The 20,590-nt window shown below is 39.7% G+C and overlaps 1 protein-coding gene across 1 annotated transcript in view; it reads left to right on the top strand.

Moving 5' to 3' along the window:
- The window catches only part of LOC126236041 (uridine 5'-monophosphate synthase), a 131,306-nt gene that overhangs the window by 65,723 nt on the left and 44,993 nt on the right, over window positions 1–20,590 (top strand). The window contains exon 5 of the mRNA XM_049945075.1: window positions 15,041–15,326. Coding sequence (XP_049801032.1) covers window positions 15,041–15,326 — 286 coding nt within the window. The remainder of the gene's footprint in view (window positions 1–15,040; window positions 15,327–20,590) is intronic.

Raw genomic sequence — 20,590 nt, 5'->3', positions numbered from 1 at the left:
TTCTTATGCACATGCTCTTTCCAAATTTGCATTTGACAGATGTTGTGCAATACCAGTAATTAAAAAGTGATTACTTTTTGGATATTTTTCTATGCAGAAAATAATGTTACTTGAAACTATCTTGGATAAAATAGTACATCTAGATGAAGCTTGCTATGCACTATTATTAATTAGATAAATTCCCATCATCACATTTTGAGGCAGAATTTGCATCCATATTCACATTTATCACGAATGCAAATTTTTCAGGTCCCTAACTGTTGCTCGTAAATCATCGTATAGCATGCAGAATGTATCTACATTGCAGCAACATTGCAAACACTAGTAGCCCAAAACTGTTAGCAATCATCTTCGTACAGGTGGCCATTATCCTCATATCCCATTGATATGTGGTCCATTAGTCAGTTGGCATGGCAGTAGCCAAAGACATGAGGTGCAGAAACATGGACAGGGGCACATCCAATGGAGCTGCCTTTTGCTGTCCTGTGAATCTAGATTCATTGTATAGCCTGACAGTGATGAATTTGCTGGTGGAAGGAATGTGAAATATGGAACAATCCAAAAATTTAACACATGGTGTGTACATGAATCAGTATTGACTGGTGTAAAGACTTCCACATCATTCAGAAATATTCTTTATCAACACAGAGGTGTGGGAACAAGATTCTACCACCTCTTATTGTATGTGTATGTGTGCTGGTGCAGTTGTTGATTCTTACAGACACCAGTGAGACTATCGTTGAGGCCAATTAGTGGGGACATGCTAGAAGGTAAGGGGTAATGATCTTCCATGACTGTCCCTTTTTCAGGACTAGAAACTTGAAACTGGTTGAGTATCATTTGGTAAACAAGTAGTTGGGTACTTAAACAGAAGTTAACTCTTCAGATTGCTACGCCTCCATAATAGCAAAACAAATGTCCTTCTGGAGCTTGGCACTGAATCCGTACTGTGCTAATCTGTAGCAACCTTATCTGTTCAGTGCTTATATGCCTTATTATGAACACGTGTTACGCTTGATTGGCCTGCTTTTGAGCTATTATGTTAATGCAGAAAGTGGTCTCTTGTGCCTTTACTCATATAGACACTGATCAGTAAACCCCTCTGTTAGTACATCTTTCTGTTGCCGCGTGGGGTAGCCACACGGTCTGAGGCACCTTGCCACAGTTCGCGTGACTCCCACCATCAGAGGTTAGTCCTCCCTCAGTGTGTGTGTGTGTGTGTGTGTGTGTGTGTGTGTGTGTGTGTGTGTGTGTGTGTGTGTGTCTGCCTGCCTGAATGCACGTGTGCACTGTTGTCTTCTCTCCCTGTTTTATTTTCCTTTCTCCTGTAAAAGTTATTCTTGATTTCTTCTCCCTTGTAATCCTTCTGGTAGTTCTTTTCTTATTTCCTTAAACCACACTGTTGTTGATTTCTTTTTCCAGAAATACAAGAATATTGATTTTGTTAGCCTGTTGTTATTCATTTGGTAAAGATGTCCAAAGCAGATTAATTTTCACTTTGCCATTAGTTCTTATACTTTGTCTATATTTTCATAGATCTCTTCATTACTTCTCATTTTCCAACCATCTGTTTGTATTGCACCCATTATTTTTCTAATAATCCACCTTTCAGGTGCCTCTGTTCTGTCCATCTTGTAGCTTACTATTAAACATTCACGTAAGTATATACACTTTTTCTTGTCTTCAAACCAGTTCTGCAAACGTCTTTCCCACTCTGATGTGGTTTGGTCTTGAGGTGATGGGAAATGTGGTCCATGCACTTTTCATTTGACTTAGGGAATTATGAGAAGTCGGGCAACTAACCAGTTGAATACAGGCAGTGAGATGTTAATTCACTGTATTTCTCTGTTGACATGTTGTGTGGCGCTTGCATTATCATGAAGAAGAATGATGCAATGTTTTGAGTTGTTTTACCTGGTTGTGTTGATGCCTTGTGGTTCATGTATTGTATAGTCCATACCTAGTGTTGGTGAGCTTCATTAGAAGATCAGTTCAGCATTTCCTTCTAATTCTGTCCGATAAGTTTCCCCTGACTGGGGGTTCTTGGTGCATTTTCTGTAACTTTTTCCATTTCCTAAACCTCACAATTCCCTTTCCTTCATTCCTCTTCCTTTCCCTTCAGTCCTTGTGCCAGAAAAAGGAACCACTGGCCGTGAAAGCTTGCATATTTTCAAAACTATTGTGTGTTTTCTCTTGTCAGCACTTTACTCACAAAGTTTTATGTATCCAATTATACCACAAAATAATTGTACATTTTGACTGTTAGTGACTAAGAGATGTTATCATGTTGGCTATTTAACATGGACAGTTTAGTTGTTAGACAGTATCAACACAGAGATCTTGACAGTTTACCCATTAGCCTCTGACTAGCTGAAGCATTGCCCTGCATGCTTTTTTTATAGATGCACCGAAGATTAAAAATCAAAATTGGTTATTGGTTTATTTATGTGTAGCTTTTAATACTTAACAGTATTATTTGAAGTGTAATGATTTACCCATTTCATAACAAAAAAAAGTGTATCTCATTGTTCCTGGTATCGTAGGAATGGAGGGCTGGATTATTAAATGTCGATGCTGGAATGGAATAAATCCTTTTAATTTCTTTCAATGGGTTTCAACGCCCGTTGCCCACTATATGATGACAGGAAGTGAATGCCATCTTGGTCCTGATGGAACTCTGCATCTTGGCCGTCCCTCCCACAAAAACCTTCTGCAAGATTGGCTGATGAAACCTGAACCCAGGCCAAACATCAGCACAATGCGGCAGGGTCCCTGAAACTAAGACCACAGTCACCACCTCCATCCTGGAAGTAACTTAGCGCAGTCTTAGCTGTGGGCTTAACAGCTTAAGCTTCCAATGAACAGTTAAATAGCAGAGCTCAATTACTTAGCCCCAGAATAAGTGTAAATATCACAGAACGAGGAAAGGACAGTAAGCAACTTCAATAGTAGGGTAAGGTTGTAACCATCAAACATGTAAGTGGCAGGTAAAACAGAGTAAAGCTTTAGCAACAAGGTTCTTACAACTTAATAACGACCAAGTGCATGATTACTAATGTAAGCTATGCTAAATAAAACTTTACGCTGACCAAGTGCTGATTATTACATTCAAACAGAATAGGCGAACAGAGCTGAGCAAGAAGGCCTGTAAAACTTACTACACTAATCTTAATACTGGCCAAGCTCAGCGACCACTGCATCCAAACAATAAGCTACTGTCACACAGACACGCTATATGCTCACAGGGCCACAGCCGCAAGTGGTAGCTTAACCTTAACAGGCTGTAGCAACACAAGTGAGGCTGAACACTGGCCAGGCTGTAACCACAAGGGCACTAAAGCACTGCGCAAAACAATGTTAAGTAAGCTTTTGCTACCGTACCCAGCTCATCAGTCGCAGACAAGCACTGTTACTTAAAATTTTCCTAACTGCTCTGGTGCACCACCTTACTATTCTATAGAAGCGAAGTGCACTACTTCAAATGATCCAGAATCACCACAGCAAAAAATGGTATCATTGCTGAATAACGATCCTTTCCATCAGCCTACTAGGGCGGATCCATGTGCTAACATTCCATTGCAACTAATGAAACTTTTACCACCAAGACACCGCCAGAAGTAATCCTTACAACATTTCACAAAGGGCTCACCACACCACAACAAGACAAGGAGAACCAAACACAGCATTTCTAGAATGGTAGCGGCTACTCTGTAATGGTCCTTTCCATCACTTTACTATGGGGGACATGTTTTTGTATCTCTCCTTAGCAATAATATTACTAACCACAGCTGTTGTCAGAGCTAGTCCTTGCAATAACTTACAATGACTGTACCTCAAAACAAGACAAGGAAATCAACACTTCACAAAGAGTTGGAGAATAACACTGACAATTTGCAGTCATTACTGGCACCTTAATATGATAGAAACCACTAGAAAGAAGTTAAGGAACCAATACAGCTGTCTTAGCCAGTTCTCTTAATCAACCACAGTGCTAACACCACACAGCTTCTTATCGTCAGCATGGTCTAATAGCGTTGTCTTCTTAAGGTAGAAATAAACATTATGACGATACTATTCACCATTTAAACAAACCTGGCCGGAAACATTAAAGCAAGACAATAGGAATGACCAGCTGAGCTATACTGCAAATCTTGGCTATGAATTACTATCTCCGGTATTCTGACTGAATCCAAGTAATAACCAAAATGGACAGCAACATAGAACTAAACCACCACAGACGTATTTAAACACTTTTGCAGAGCTGAATGCCAACACAAACATGCTATCAGCAGCCACAACACAATTTTGCCTCATCATTGCAGTGCCCCTGTGCAGTGCTGTGGTCGTGAACACTGGCAGTCGAGAACTGAATGCCCAGCCTAGCTTGCACTACTCAAACTGTCACCTTTGATGCCGCTAGTGCGACTGCAGTGTCAGTCATGCACCTAGGCATAACCAGTATCCTGTGGAATACATAGGAACTATGGTAGAACTGCAACAGCGCGAAATGTAAATTGCTGGAGGAGGAAACCAACTGGCTAACCCCCCCCCCAACCCCCCTGAACTTCATGGTACCCATGAAGGTGAGCCGTATCCAGTGGACAAAGCTTCAATGCTTATGAACCAAACGGCTTGATTTGTGATAGGTGTGCCCAAAGAACGTTACTGATCTGAGTATCTTGCGGTCTAACTGTGACCAGCATAACAAACCCCTGAATGATTATGAGACTCTTAAACCAGGGCAGCAATTTCTTAGAGATTTTTTTGATGGCCTTGCTCATGGCTGCAAAATTCTTCCAAAACACTGTTTTGATTATAATGGATTTCTCGTTTCTCCAGGCCTTACACCAGTGCTCTTTAATGTCTGAAGGTGAGAATCTCTTAGGTAACAAATCCTCAATTCCCTGCAAGTTGCACAGTGGAGAATTCAGGATTTAAGCAAACATCAGTTGAGCAGGCACTTTCAGATGGCTCTCGTGTGTTGCCATATTAAAGACATAGGCTAACCAATTCAAGGCCTCACCCCACTTTGACTGATTCTTTTGATGGTAAGTGATAAGAGCTGCCTGGAGATTTCGGTTGACTGTTTCAGCAAGAGAGGGATTTTGCATTGTACCGTGTAATCCAGTGATATTTCACCCGATGTCAAATAAAAAAATTATTAAATTCCTTGGAGGTGAAAGTGGTAGCATTATAAGACAGAAGGACTCGACTAGGAAAACACACACACACACACACACACACACACACACACACACACACACACACACACACACACACACTTTCTTAGAACATGGCATTGGACCCACAAAATCTACAAATATTCTTTCCATAGGACACTTGGCTGGTCATGAGGCCCTGTATCCCGTCAAGGTATGCAGTGCACGCTTACTAGAAGTGCACACTTGACATTCCTTGACAAACCACCTTGTCCTTGTCCATATACCTACCCAGACAAAATCTTCCTTAACCTTCGTCCTAGTTTTAAACAATCTAAGGTGACTGCCCATTGGGGACACATTACAGTAACATAGAAAAAAAAACTACTGCAGGCGCAGGGACCACAGCTCTTGCAAGAGTTTCACCCCACGTCTGAAAACACAAAATCTCATTTTTCAATAGGTAGGGGTAGCTATCCTTACCCTTGTTGATCTTTCCATCACTAACTTGAACTCTGATTCTGATAATTTTCAATTCTGTGAAGCAGTTCAGGATACTTGGCTAATATATCATTGATCTCATAAGACAACTGACCATCTCCTTCCAGATCTTGTTCATCCTGGTCCTGATCCTCAAACATTCGACTTAAGGTGTCCACAACAATGTTGCCCACGCCCTTGATGTGTGTTAACCGTGAACTGAAAAGCTAATATTCTTATCGCCCATCAAGCTATCTGCTCAGTTCTTCTAGGGTGCCCCAGCACCCAATGAATGGCCTGATTGTCAGTCTCAAGTTCAAACATCTGGTGCTCCAAATATAGCTTACATTTTTCCAGAGCAAATAAGACTACTAGTGCTTCAGGCTCATAAACAGAATACTGCTGCTCCCAATGATTAAGTGAACGTGAACCAAAGACAACTGGGTTTTAAACACTGCACATGTTGTTTGCAATTGATTGTACTTTTCGTTAAGCCTAGCAATAAATAGTGCTTATAATACCTTCCCTTTTTCGCCTTTGTAGTACCTATATTTTCCTCCCCTCTACCAGTTGTATGACTGGTGTCTTCATGTCTGTCGCTAATCTGGAATTGTTTCATACTACAGTCAAGTCTTCCTTGCGAAGCCTGATGGTAAGGAAACGTAGATATACCCTAGCCAAAGCTTGCACTGTGCGCAATAGTTAACACTAGGACCGCTCTGATGGGTGCTCTGCTTTAGTAGACGTATTTCTTGTAAATGGTTTATTTTACAGTTTCCTTTTACTATGATTTGTAACAAATATGTGTGAGGTAAATGTCTGCAAAGTATGAAGCATGCGTGTAGATCCTTTCTGAAAAGTCGTACAATGAAGGATCGTCTTCCATCTTTTGACGGGTATGGATGTGTGATCAATAGCTTTTGGACCTGTCCAAATTTTCTTGATCGGTTTATAGCATTCTGCAGACCCTTTGCCAATGAAGAAGGAAGCTTTATTGCTGAAATGGCACAGTTCATGTTGATCACATTCCAGTTGCTTCATAATGGCATTTCCAGGATGTGGTTGTCTGATAAAGAAGTTTTAAAATATTTGATTTCAGTATCAGATGATGATTCCATTCAGTATATGAGAAGTAAACCTGTCAAATTCGGAATACTTTTAGCTTCCAGTTGATAAAAATTCTAGATATTAGATGAATGGTTTTCCTTCCCTAAGCAAAGTTGAGCAGGTGGTACTCCTGCAGAGCATGTTGTAATGCACCTTATACCCTCTCTTTCTACAGGCAGAAATATTACATGTTTCACAACCAAATACCTTGCAGAAAGTTTGAAACTTCAGAGCAAATTTATTGCCAACATAGTGAAAAAATCAAGATGGGAGATTCCTCAAACAGCAAAATCTGCTGTAGCACCTTTGCACACAACTATACTTTATAATTGAAGTGACAGACTCTAAAACGCTAACTGGGGAAAAAAACAAACATAAAAAGGTGCATCATTTGAGTTCAGTGCATGACACAGTTACTATCAATGAATGACAGCCTAAAAAGCAATCAGAATCAGAGGCGCACTACGAAACCAAGCACAACATTGATGCTATCAACGAAATTACCCGACTTTACAATTTGAAGAATGGCCAATGCAGGTGTTTCACCCCCCCCCCCCTCCCTCTTGGGTGTGAGTTATTAATACATGAGTAAGGATGTAACGGGGGGTAAAGTAAAGAGACGTCAGTTCATATGCAAGTTGGGAAGAGAGATGACTCCATTACATGAGTCCACAGGAGTACCGATGTACACTTGCACTCATAAATTAAGGATAATTGCAGAATGCGATGACCACAGGTCAAATGCACCATATGGTCATACCCCGAGGTGATTTAAACCCGCAAACCGCCCACCAGAGTGTTGTTTCACCATGTATCAGCATTATCCTTAATTTATGAGCATTAGTGTAGATGTAGAAACAGATTTGCTGATACAGCATTGCAATATAGCAACATTCACGAGACTTGGAGGATGTACAGGGAAGAATAGGAGCCAGCAATTATGTATGAAGTACAGCAAGTATGTATGTGGACCATGTTTAGGCAACGCTGAATACTCATATTTGTCACCCTGCAGCAGGTAGATTTGAATGAGCGAAATGAAGGTTATAAATGTTTTCTGTACAATATATTGTGCTATTCAAAATTTAATATTAACACTTGTTTTTACTAAGGGGAGTTAACCATTCTACATTTTGTTGTCATATGTATTTGGATTAATTATTAAATATAAAATGTTCATTCTACCATGTGATTCTACAGAAAAAGCGAAACTTTAGTCACGTAAACTGTATAAATAGTGTTAAGGATAGTCACATTGTAGCAAACCAGCATTGCCAACCTCAGAAGACAAAATTATGGAATTTTTATCTAAAATTACCCTATACTGAAAGTCATAAACCATAAAAACAATAATGCTGATAATATGACATACACAATACGTTTTCAATCACGAATAGCAAAGTCTTCATCTCTTAAAATTTTTATCCATAAAATTTGCGAATTACGAACCCAGACATCTCATATCGTGATCCTTTGCACTAATCTACTTCAGAACAAGATGAACTTGGAAGATTCCAAAGCATCACAGATTTTGTGCAAACCCGATTGAAAAGTAGCATGGGTATGTAATATAATTACAAATAGTAATATAATTAAACTCACCCTAATAGGCATCGTTATTGAACTCCACCTCGGCATCACTATCCCGAGGAGATTCCTTCTCCTTGGCATAAATGTTGGATGTGTTCATTGATCCAATCATTATACTGGTTGGTTCGAACTGTACAGAATTCTTGACAAGCTGGGAAGTGAACTTACTGTACCTGAATGTAACTTATTTCTCAGCAGTGTCTTCACTGAATTCATTTTTTAAAATACCTGCTCACAACCAGCATTGGAATCTAGTGAACCTAATATATCTTGCACAGTTTCCTATTTGGAGGAATTCTTGGTTACGATGAAGGTCTCTAGCGTTCTTTATGCAGATCGTCTACCTCTTGATTTTCGGGAAATTCTGCATGTGGCAATGCTCTCCTCTGATAGTCATTTGCACAAGCATCTTGTCTTTTCGAGAAATCCTCTGAAACTATTTTTAGAAGTGGAACAAGCATTGATGGCCTTTTAGCACTTTTTGCCAATGCTATTTCTGGTGTTAGCCAACTCAACATTTTTAGAACAGAATTTTTGAAATAATACCACTCCTTTTATCTCACAACAAGACATTATAAGGAACTGTTGCACTGTGTAATGGAAATCACTAGATTTTTGTGAGATGTTTTCCGATTGGCTCATGAACTTAATCACACCTACATCTAAATACGAGAATTGGAACTTTAATAGTGGCAACTATTTATTTACAGCTCGTACGAAATAGATACATGTTTCAAAGTTTTACTGACGTTCAAAGTAGTCACCAGTGTTGTGTATAACCAGTTGCCAGCCATGTGGAAGTCGTAGGATACTCTTAGCAGTGACAGTTGCGTTGACGGTTCGAGCGGCTCGGTCTATTGCCCAACGAATTTGCAGCAGTTCTGAAGCAAATGCCGTGAAGTGTTTCCTTCAGTTTAGAAATAGAGTTGAACTCATGAGGGCTCAAGTTAGGGGAGTGCAGTAGGTGGTATAGCACTTAGCAGCCCATCAGTCTGACAAATCAGTATGTGCTTGAGCATTGTCCTTCAAAATGATGGTCAAGTCCTGCAGAAAGTGTCATCAATTCTGTCTCTCTGCTGTTAATTTTTGGAACACAACCTACAACCAGCTTAGAGACAGAAGTGATGACACTTTCTGCAGGACCTGACCATCATTTTGTAGGACAATGCTCAAGCACGTACAGTGCAAGCTATTGGGGCCTACTGATTTGTTTGACTGATGGGGCTGCTAAGTGCTCGTGAGTTCAACTCAATTTCTAAACTGAAGGAAACACTTCACGGCATTTGCTTCAGAAGTGCTACAAATTCGTCGGACAATAGACCGTGCCACTCGAACTGTCAACACAAGTGGCACTGCTAAGGGTATCCTACGACTTCCACATGGCTGATAACATGTTATACACAATGTTGGTGACTACTCTGAACATCAGTAAAACTTTGAAACACGTATCTAGTTTTTACGAACTGTAAATAAATAGTTGCCACTATTAAAGTTCCAACCCTCGTACACTTGCGTATAAAGCACAAGTTGGGCTTGGTTTGTTGGATCTACGTCTGTGGAATCAGTTTTGTTGATATAATCAGGAGACATGTAGCAGAGAAGGATTTCTTTGTGTGTTTCGTACATTCTATCATGTGAAGAGCAAATTACTAATTTCTCTCTTTGAAAATACTGATTCAGTGACACAAAGTTGGGTAGAATCCACTCGAGAAATATAAAAATTACACGTTCAGAGTTGCCCCAGAATGACTTTAACTGTTCAGCTGCATACAGGCTTTCTTCTTCCCGCTTGGAAGTGAAAAATAATTGCAGTGCATTCCACTATTCTATAATACGTGAAACTAGTTAACAAAGACAACATCTTGTTTGAGACGGATGCAGTGTCGTGTTAGGTTTGATATTACAAAACTCTTGGAATTCCACAAACTAGACAATTCTTTTTGATCTATGCTTAAAGAATGAGGATGTATCCATTGCTATGTCTTCACATATCCTTTGTAATTGTTTGCAATGGATGGCATTTACATTTCTCTATAAAATTGCCAGGAAAACCTCAAATTAGTCGACTAGCAACAGAATTTCTTTCCCCATCGTTGTGTTGCACCCATCTGAAGCAAATCCTACCAAATTTTCAAGAGAAATATTATGTACTGACGAGGTGTTACGTAGGAGATCGTACAAACCATTAGCAGTAGCACCTACATGAGCGGACGTGAATCTTTCTTCTCAAAAACTTATTAACAACTGCCAAAATTTAGTATTTATTTTGGAGCTAACTTCATCAAAATGCCGCACAAAAAATGTCGGTAGATTCGTCAATTTTGGAACCGAACTTTTGTTTTCGTAGAACTTCATTCGATTCATCCAAATGACACTTACCTATGACATTCTTTATCAGTCCTGTGGCTTTTATTCTACTTAATTGTATGTTTTCATCAATTTTAGAATCGGGAAAGGCACTTTTTCTACAGTTTTTGCCCTCTACAGCTCCCTCTGGAATCATGGAAGTCATTTCTGATGTCTTAACAGATGTCTTATCATCCTGTCCCTTCTCCTTGTCAGAGTTTTCCACATATTCCTTTCCTCTCCGATTCCGTGCAGAAACTTCTCATTCTTTACCCTATCAGTTCACCTAATTTTCAACATTCGTCTGTAGCACTACATCGCAAATGCTTCAATTCTCTTCTGTTCCGGTTTTCCCACAGTCCATGTTTCACTACCATACAATGCTGTACTCCAGACGTGCGTTCTCAAAAATTTCTTCCTCAAATAAAGGCCCATGTCTGATACTGGTAGAACGTCCTTTTGCCAGTGCTAGCCTACATTTGATGTCCTTCTTGCTCCGTCCGTCAATGGTTATTTTGTTACGTAGGTAACAGAATTCCAAACTTCATCTATATTGTGACCCTCTATCTTAATGTTAAGTTTCTCGTTATTCTCACTTCTGCTACTTCTTATTACTTTAGTTTTTCCTCTATTTACTCAGTCCTTATTCTGTACTGATCAGAATATTCATTCCATTAAGCAGATCACGTAATTGTTATTCACTTTCACTCAGGATAGCGATGTCATCAGCGAATCGTATTATTGGTATCCTTTCACCTTGAATTTTAAATCCACACCTGAAGCACCGGTTTTAATCCGAGCACTTCGTTCTTGGTTGTCCACTCTCATTATTCCCTCTTGGCTCTTGTGCATTATCCTCCTCTCCCTATAGCTTACCTCTATTTTTCTCAGAATTTCGAACATCTTGCATCATTTTACATTCTCGAACGCATTTTCCAGGTCGAACCTGCTTTCTTGATTTTTCTTTCCATTATCAACCGCACGTAAGTCAGAAAACCAAATTGATCGTCGTCAACACATCCTCTATTTTGTTTTCCATTCTTCTGTATATTATTCTTGTAAGCAAGTTGAATGCAGGAGCTGTTAAGCTGATTGTGCGATAATTATCGCACTTGTCGCCTCTTGCAGTCTTCAGAATTGTGTGGATGATACTCTTCCGAAAGTCAGATGTCATGTCGCCAGACTCATACATTCTACACACCAACGTGAAAAGTCGTTTGTTGCCACTTCCCCACTTATGTTCTACCAGAAATCCACGTAGCAATATTTCAGCCTTCTTGCTCTGCGTAACAAGCATATCGGACGACTTCGAGTGTGGTGAAAAGTCAAGCGTCTTTTATAGGAGCCCGACACATTTTACGGCACGTAACTTTTTTAATATATTTTACTACAGTCAACTCCGCATTGAATTCACAGCTGCAGACTTTACACCATCACTCTTTGAAAGACAAATCAGTACTCATTCCTGTCTGAACTTTTGCTCCAAACGTTTAATTTCAACTCACCATGCAGCCTCAATTTCGTCAGTGGAGTCGATGGAGAATCTAACTTACTGTTGCCGCTTTGCGCGCGCACACACACACACACACACACACACACACACACACACACACACACACACAATAGTTACAGTATTTATTTGAAGAACGCCACACTTAAATTTCCGTTAGGAATAAAAAAAAATGTAGTAATCCTTAAAGAGCACCCGTGCATTCACGTCCCAATCTCACCGGCAACTGATGACGATGACCTAATGGTTGATGGCACATATCGGTTGTGTAACAATATTCGTTAGGAAGTGAGAGTATTCCCCGGAAGAGAATATACAGTTAAGAGACGTGGGACTGGTGCGGGGAGCGGACGGGTGAAAGAGAAGAAATTGCTTTTATTGAATGGAGTATGGACTTAAATATATGAAAACACATTATTATTGTATGAAATTACTACAAATATCAATTTATTTTCATTTTAAAGCATCACAAAAATTATCGTGGATTCCACAATTATCAGCAATGTACTATCGTATATCGTGTTCACATTGTAATTATCGTATATCGCGATAATTTATCGTATAGTTGGCAACGCTGTAGCAGACAACGGGCGATTGTGCCAGCTGCCGACAGCAGCTCACCCGATCAATGCTAAAAACATGACCGTGGTTTCATTGTTGTTGATCGCCTCTGGCATAACACCGACGTCGGGCGGAATTCATTCCAGATCATCGGCATCATCTATGTTCGAAGGAAAAGATAAATGTAATTGTTTGTTGCTAAAAGAGTTTTTTTTAACATACCGCGCCCCCACCCGTTGCACGCCATCCAGGCACCCACACTGGGAGACTCTTGATCATAGACGTAAACTATCCCGTGAAAGTCTATTAACAAAGTATCGCTCACATAGGGATCGTGGGGATAGGATTAGAATAATTACTGAACGCACAAAGTTATTCAATCATTCTTCCCGCGGTCCACACGTAAATGGAACAGGAAGAAAACCTGATAACTGGAACAACGGGACATACCCTCTGTCATGCACCTCACGGTGGTTTGCGGAGTATAGATGTTGAGTAACCGTGTATTGTACTTTGAAGCTACCGTCCCAGCTTCGGTCACGTTAAGGAGGAGGGTAGTAAGTGTTTAACGTCCCGTCGACAACTGTTGGAAGGACAGACGCCTCCTATTTAGTTAGTTGCTTGGGTTTTCATGTTGTGTATGCCCTTAGTTTTTCACGTTTTGTATGCCCTTTGTTTTAGGCACGTATTTCTCTGAATGGTGACGTATAAAGACACGCTGTGTGACGTTGTCCGAAGTGTAATACGCCCCACACTTTTTGACGCAAAGTGACTTGTTTCGTATAGCAAATTTAGTCTTTTATGATGTAATTGACACAGCATTTTTTTCCTCGGGCATGGATGTGTGTTCTGTCCTTAGGTTGGTTTGATTTACGTAGTTCTAAGTTCTAGGGGACTGATGACCTCAGATGTTAAGTCCCATAGTGTCAGAGCCATTTGAACCATTTGAATTTGAACATAGCATTGAGAAATGATCATAACTGCATTTCTTCGAAAGGACTGATATATCGCACAACGGACTTTTCATTTTCATATAACTATTCTCCGAAGCATGTGCGTTTCTTTCGTGGCGTATTAAATTGAGCTCCTGGTTGAACTGTTTACACTTAAACTACCCAAATATGTCTAAAACTTTTGCACCTTTAATTGTGGAGGGACAACACGTAACTTTCCTTGACGTGCATATGATAAGAATTTTATCAGATTCTTGTTATAGTCGTAGCGTCTTCCACTCGCTAAACATATATATGAACGCAATTCAACATCATTCCTGTGGTTCTGCCCTAGTTCATGCGACGGCAACGAAAACTATACACTCGATAGACACGCAATAGATGACGTGCGCTACTAGGCGGCAGGCGGCTACCCGCTGCACAGCGAATTTTCCTTTTGCTACCTCGTGCAGTTTCGGCTGTATCCGAAAGAGATCGGCTCGTGAAGCCGTAGTTGCACGTCAGGCGCTAGACAAAGTCGTAGTTCATGTTCCTGCATGCGTCCGCCACCCCTCCCCAACGCTTCCCCCCCCGCAGTTTGTTGCAGCGTGCCGACCGGTTGCTATTTGCTGGCGTGTAAGTGCGAACCATATTACCAGCAGATCTGTGAACACACCAAAATCAAGAGTACATCATTTTCTCAAAAATTTTGGGAAATGTCGTCAGCAGTGAAACAAGTCGGTAATTGTCATCACTCACTGATTATTTTTATTCAACCAAGGATTAACTCAGTGATAAGATTTGTCAAGATAATACAACACAAATCAAAATATAGGTAAAGGATACAGCATACACAACAAGCTTTATGAAGATGGTACAGGCTGTCCTTGAGGATAGGACATGTGGTTGACCCTGGTCATAATCAGAGAACTATCCTGTCATTTGCCTTAGTGGTCAAGGAAAACTGTTGAAATCCCAAATGAGGACGGGATGGTATAAATTCAATGCGTATAAGGGAGACAGACTGAACAATAAATGTATTTGCAAATGAAGAACATGTCAGAGATTATAAATGTTCTAATTATATCATTAAACATTTTTGTGAAATATGAGGGATATTGCAGGAGCTAATGCACATGTCATGTTTGACTACTGAGAATTCCTATGATACTATATTGAATACCACTTTTGCAGCAAAAAGTCTGCTCTTTTTGTGTGTTTCTGTTTTGCATTTTAGACCATGCTACATTTTTGTTACTTACCATTATCGTATAATTCTCCAGTGTTTAATGAAATATTTGTGTCATAGAAATGGGTTGGCACACAATGCTAATCGTGATTCCTTTAATTTTTAGATGAGCAATCAAACCGCCTAACGATGTCATTTGCACAACGTGCTTCCTATGCTGGCAATTCTGTAGCTGCAGAACTTTTTGCTGTAATGACGAAGAAGAAGAGCAACTTATGCTTAGCTGCAGATATGCCAAAAACTACAGACTTGTTAACTTTGGCCAGAGCTGTAGCTGAACACATATGTCTCTTGAAAATACACTGTGATATTATTGAAGATTTTAGCAAGAGTTTTGTACAGGAATTAACAACACTTGCTAAAGAGCATAATTTCCTCATTTTGGAGGACAGGTAATAATGAAAAATTACATATAGTGTGTCACGGAGTTTGTTGTTACTATAATTTTAAGGACTGAATGGAAATTTTTTGATGGAAAAGACAGGTTGCATATCTATAGTCTGCAAATAACTAGGAGTTACAGTTGTGTGGCACTGTTGTTGTACCACAGATTAAAATCTCTTGCCATTGGGTAATCACAGATACATGGGAATAATTTTGTAAATTGTTGGTCTAATGTTGTCCTTGTAGGCCCCTGGTAATAATCAAATCTCTTTAACTGTTTTGTATCCACAAGCCCATCAAACAAGTCATAGATGTACGAATAAAGTTTGTCAAATTTGACCTCACTCTAGAAGCAGCTGTCACACAGTGCAGTCATGTAGCGAGGTACTTTGACACTAGTGAATAGCTACCAATGCAGACAAAGCATTTATTGCATAGGTTTTAGCACTGTATAGAAAGCAGAAAAAGAAAACAAAATGCTGGTCCAAGGAGTGATTGAAATTGAGAGATAAATAAATCCATGAAAATCTAAAGGAAGTAGACTTACCACACCCAGATCCTGATGTCATCAGCTTTCTCCAAATTGACAGTCAAGATTTTAATACTTGTTAGAATTGCTTCTTACCCACATTAAAAAAGAGACACAGTAGCCAAAATTTGTTCTTACACTTGGCCCTCTAATTAAAATTAATTAAAAGAAATAAATGACGAGAAATAAGGTGAATTTACAGTTTGACTGTAGTATTTGTAACAAAGCTTAATTTAACAAAGGGGAAAATGGAAATTGAGTCTAATCATTCAACACTAGGCTGGCATTGTGTTTGTTGATATCCAGCAAGGTCATGTTTCTACTTTTCGTCACAGAATGTAGAACTTCACATTCAATATCACATGACTGGCTTTCTGCTAAAAAAAAAATGACCAGCAAAGGCTAAATCTGACTTCCTTAATTGCCAGCTTATCTCGTGTTCTCATAGCCCAATTGCCACAGCGCTGCCTGACTGACCAATATACACTTTTTCATACTGTGTAAGTTATATTATATTCACCAGTCTGCCAGGGGTTGCAATTTTTCTTTGAATAATTTTTTTATGTGTCATTCATGCTATGAAATGTAAGACTGCATTTGCAAGACTTTAACTTTTTTACGAGATTGTCTGAAATGTTGCCAATAAATAGAATTTTGCACCAGGCTTAGTGACTGCTGTTGGTCATTGTGCAGAAGTGATGTAAATTTATTCCGTTTCTTTTTTCTTAGAGTATTATCAATATGAACAGAGCTGCAGCCATTGCTAGAAGCAATTTGTTTGATGGTTTGTAGTTGTCTGAAAGGCTGATTTGGGTAATGGAACAGACATGAGGCATTGCATCATTCAATGGAAACTTGCATGTTTGTGGATGCTGGAAGCTTGCAGGATTTACATATCATTATCTACATTTTTTCTGTAAATAGTAGCATTGATTATGTCATGTAATTCTAGAGGATTTATTTGGATTTGTGCAAAATATCTGTTAATTTGTTTATACACTGAAGAGCCAAAGAAACTGGTACACCTGCCTAAAACTGTGTAGGGCCCCTGTGAGCATGCAGGAATGCCACGACAAGACATGGCATGGACTCGACTAATGTCTAAAGTAGTGCTGGGGGGAATTGACACCATGAATCCTGCAGGGCTGTCCATAAATTCATAAAAGTACGAGGGGGTGGGGGGTGGAAATCTCTTCTGAACAGCACATTGCAAGGCATCCCAGATATGATCAATGATGTTTATGTCTGGAGATTTTGGTGGACAGCAGAAGTGTTTAAACTCGAAAGTGTGTCCCAGGAGCCACTCTATAGCAATTCTGGACATTTAGGGTGTCACATTGTCCTGCTGGAATTGCCCAAGTCCATCAGAATGCCCAATGGACATGAATGGATGCAGGTGATCAGACAGGAATACTTAAGCATGTGTCACGTGTCAGTCGTATCTAGATGTGTCAGGGGTCCCATTTCACTCCAACTACACACACCCCACGCCATTACAGAGCCTCTATCAGCTTGAACAGTCCTCTGCTGACATTCAGGGTCCATGAATTCATGAGCTTATCTCCATACCTCTACATGTCCATCCACTTGATACAATTTGAAATGAAACTCCTCCAACCAGGCAGCATGTTTTCAGTCAACAGTCCAATGTTGTTGTTATTGGCCAGGCCAGGCGTAAAGCTTTGTGTTGTGCAGTCATTGAGGGCACACGAGTGGGCCTTCGGCTCCAAAAGCCCATATCGATAATGTTTCGTTGAATGGTTCACATGCTGACACTAGTTGATGGCCCAAAATTGAAATCTGCAGCAATTCGCAGAAGGGTTGCATTCTGTCATGTTGAATGATTCTCTTCTGTTGTCGGGCTGTCATGTTGAATGATTCTCTTCTGTTGTCGGGCTGTCATGTTGAATGATTCTCTTCTGTTGTCGGGAAGACACTCTTCTGTCATCATTAGTCCTGTTCTTGCAGAATCTTTTTCCATCCACAGCGATGTCAGAGATTTGTCGTTTTACTGGATCCCTGATATTCATGGCACATTCATGAAATGGTCGTATGGGAAAATTTCCACTTCACCCCTACCTCGGAGATGCTGTTTCCAATCGCTTGTGCGTCAGCTATAACACCACGTTCAAACTCTCTTAAATCTTGATAACCTGCCATTGTAGCAGCAGTAACCGATCTGACATGTGCCAGACACTTGTCGTCTTGTATAGGCATACTGACCACAGTGCCGTATTCTGCCTGTTCGCATATCTCTATGGTTGAATATGCATGCCTATACCAGGTTCTTTGGCACTTCAGTGTAGGTTCATCAGTAGGAACATTTGGAAATAAACTAGCGACATCAAGCAATACTAGTTAAGAACTTAGTGTGATTTGCATATCTTTAATATGAATAAAAAAAATTGGAAACAGAAAGATGCGAACAAACCAACCTTGTTATAGTCAGTCAGTGTCTTTATCAACTATACTGCAGTAAACTTCCATACGTACGTTTCTGTATCTTATGGTTCACCTGAAGGCATGAATTGCCAATTCATCGTTAATTGATATTTTATCACAAATTATACCAAGAACAACCATATTTTGTGGACTTTAAGATGCACTTTTTTCTACAAAAAAATTGCGTCCAAAATTCAGATGAGTCTTATACTCAAAATTAATAGAAAAACTTCCAGTGTTTGGTTTAAAATTCCCGCTAGTCTTAAAAATGGCCATATATTTGATGCCGCTGGAAACTTGTATCTGCCTGGCAACATTGGATTCGACTGGCAGCAGCAGTGCACCGATGCGATGAACACGAGTTGAGTTGCGGGGATTCACAAGCTTGCTAACATTGTCTCCCTCCTGTCTTGCCATGACATGTCCAGAACACTGTCTAGCCTATGATGTATGATTGCAGTCTATGATGTCGGTGAACTTGAACTGAAAGTAATTTATATTGTCTGTAACAGTGCAGTATTTTTTATTTGTAGCTAGTTTCCTAATGGAAAAATATAAAAGGTATTCATATGACGCAGGCTATAAATTGAAAGTAATAACATATGCAGAACAACATGAAAACAGAGCAGCTGAATGGCATTTCGGCTCTCCACCAACACAGAAAACCATTCAACATTGATGAGCTAGAAAAGAACAACAGAAAAAAAAATAAAGAAGAATAAATGTGCAAATAGAGTACTAAATACAAAATGGCCAAAACTAGATTATGACAAATTGAAATGGATTAAAGGACACCGCCCAAATGCCATTGGAACTAATACAAAAAATGATCAAATATCCACCCATGAGCTAGTGCTACAAAGGAACTTGGCAGGCTTTAAGGTTGGAGTTTGTTGGTGCTACAGCTGTTTGAAGTGTCATGGTCTTAGCCTGCGAACCAAAACCAAAATATCTCATAAAATGCCACAAGAGTGTGAAGAGAGAATATTATCTTTACATCACTTTATTATTCAACATCTAAAGAAAACCAGTATGGAACTAAGCCAAATGGCAAACGTGGACAAAACTCCTCTGACATTTGATCTACTGAGTAATAGAACTGTTGCCATGAAAGGTGCTAAAACTGTAATTGTAAAAACAATTCGACATTAAAAAATTCATTAGACTGTTGACCTTTCATGTAGTTCTGACTGTACTAAACTTAATACATTGATCATTTTAAAGTGAAAAATCTTCTGAAATACCACCAGGTGTTATTGTTCACACCTGTACTTGACAATGGTTGGATGGACAAGACTGGTATGAAATTATGGGTTAACTGAGTATGGGAGAGAAGAAAGGTGATTCACTGAAGAAGAGTTCTCTTTTTATGCTAGACCAGTTTGGTAGTCATCTGAAAAATTCCTGGAAAGAAATTGAGACAAGGAAATACAGACCTTGCTTTTATTCTGAGAGGACTTACCTCACAATTGCAGCCCTTGATAAGTAAACCATTTCTATGTCTACATCTATGTAGATACTCTTTAAGGCAGCGTATGGTGCATGGCAGAGGGTACCTTGCTTCCTGTCCTGTTCCACTCTCAAATACAGCAAAGGAAAAACAACTGTCTGTATGCCTCCATATGAGCCCTAATTTCTCATAGCTTATCTTCATGGTCCTTACACACTATATACGTTGGCAGCAGTAGAATCTTTCAGCAGTTGGCTTCAAATGCTGGTTCTCTATATTTTTCCAATAATGTATCGTCACCTTCCCTCGATTTGAGTTCCCAAAATATCTCCATAACGCTTAAGTGTTGTTTGAACCTGCTGGTAACAAATCTAGCAGCCTGCCTGTGAATTGCTTCAATTTCTTTCTTAAATCTGACCTGATATGGATCCCAAACACTCGAGCAGTACTCAAGAACAGGTTGCACCAGCATCCTACATGCATTCTCCTTCATAGGTGAACCACTCTTTCCTAAAATTCTCCCAGTAAACCAAAGTCGACCATTTGCCTTCCCTACCACAGTTCTCAAAGTAGAAGAAGAAAACAACAAATCGTACCAGTAATTACACTTTTTTGAGTGATCTTCAATATGTTGATGCTTTACAAAGCATGTATTCATATGACATAAGTTGTAATATAAAACCCACCAATTATGGACTTCGAGTGATTAGGACGAAATCTAATATGGCTTCTTCAAAGTTCTGCTTGTGACAGAGACATGACGTGGGATGCGTAGGCTGGAGGGATTGGACTGAGCCTTCAGGAGACCCAAAACAGCTGCACTCTATAGCAGCCACACTTCCAAATCTGTG

This window comes from Schistocerca nitens, chromosome 2 (genome assembly GCF_023898315.1).
Source record: "Schistocerca nitens isolate TAMUIC-IGC-003100 chromosome 2, iqSchNite1.1, whole genome shotgun sequence".
NCBI lineage: Eukaryota > Metazoa > Arthropoda > Insecta > Orthoptera > Acrididae > Schistocerca > Schistocerca nitens.
The sequence above is the reverse complement of the archived record's forward strand: the minus strand, read 5'-3'. Positions and strand labels throughout refer to the sequence as shown.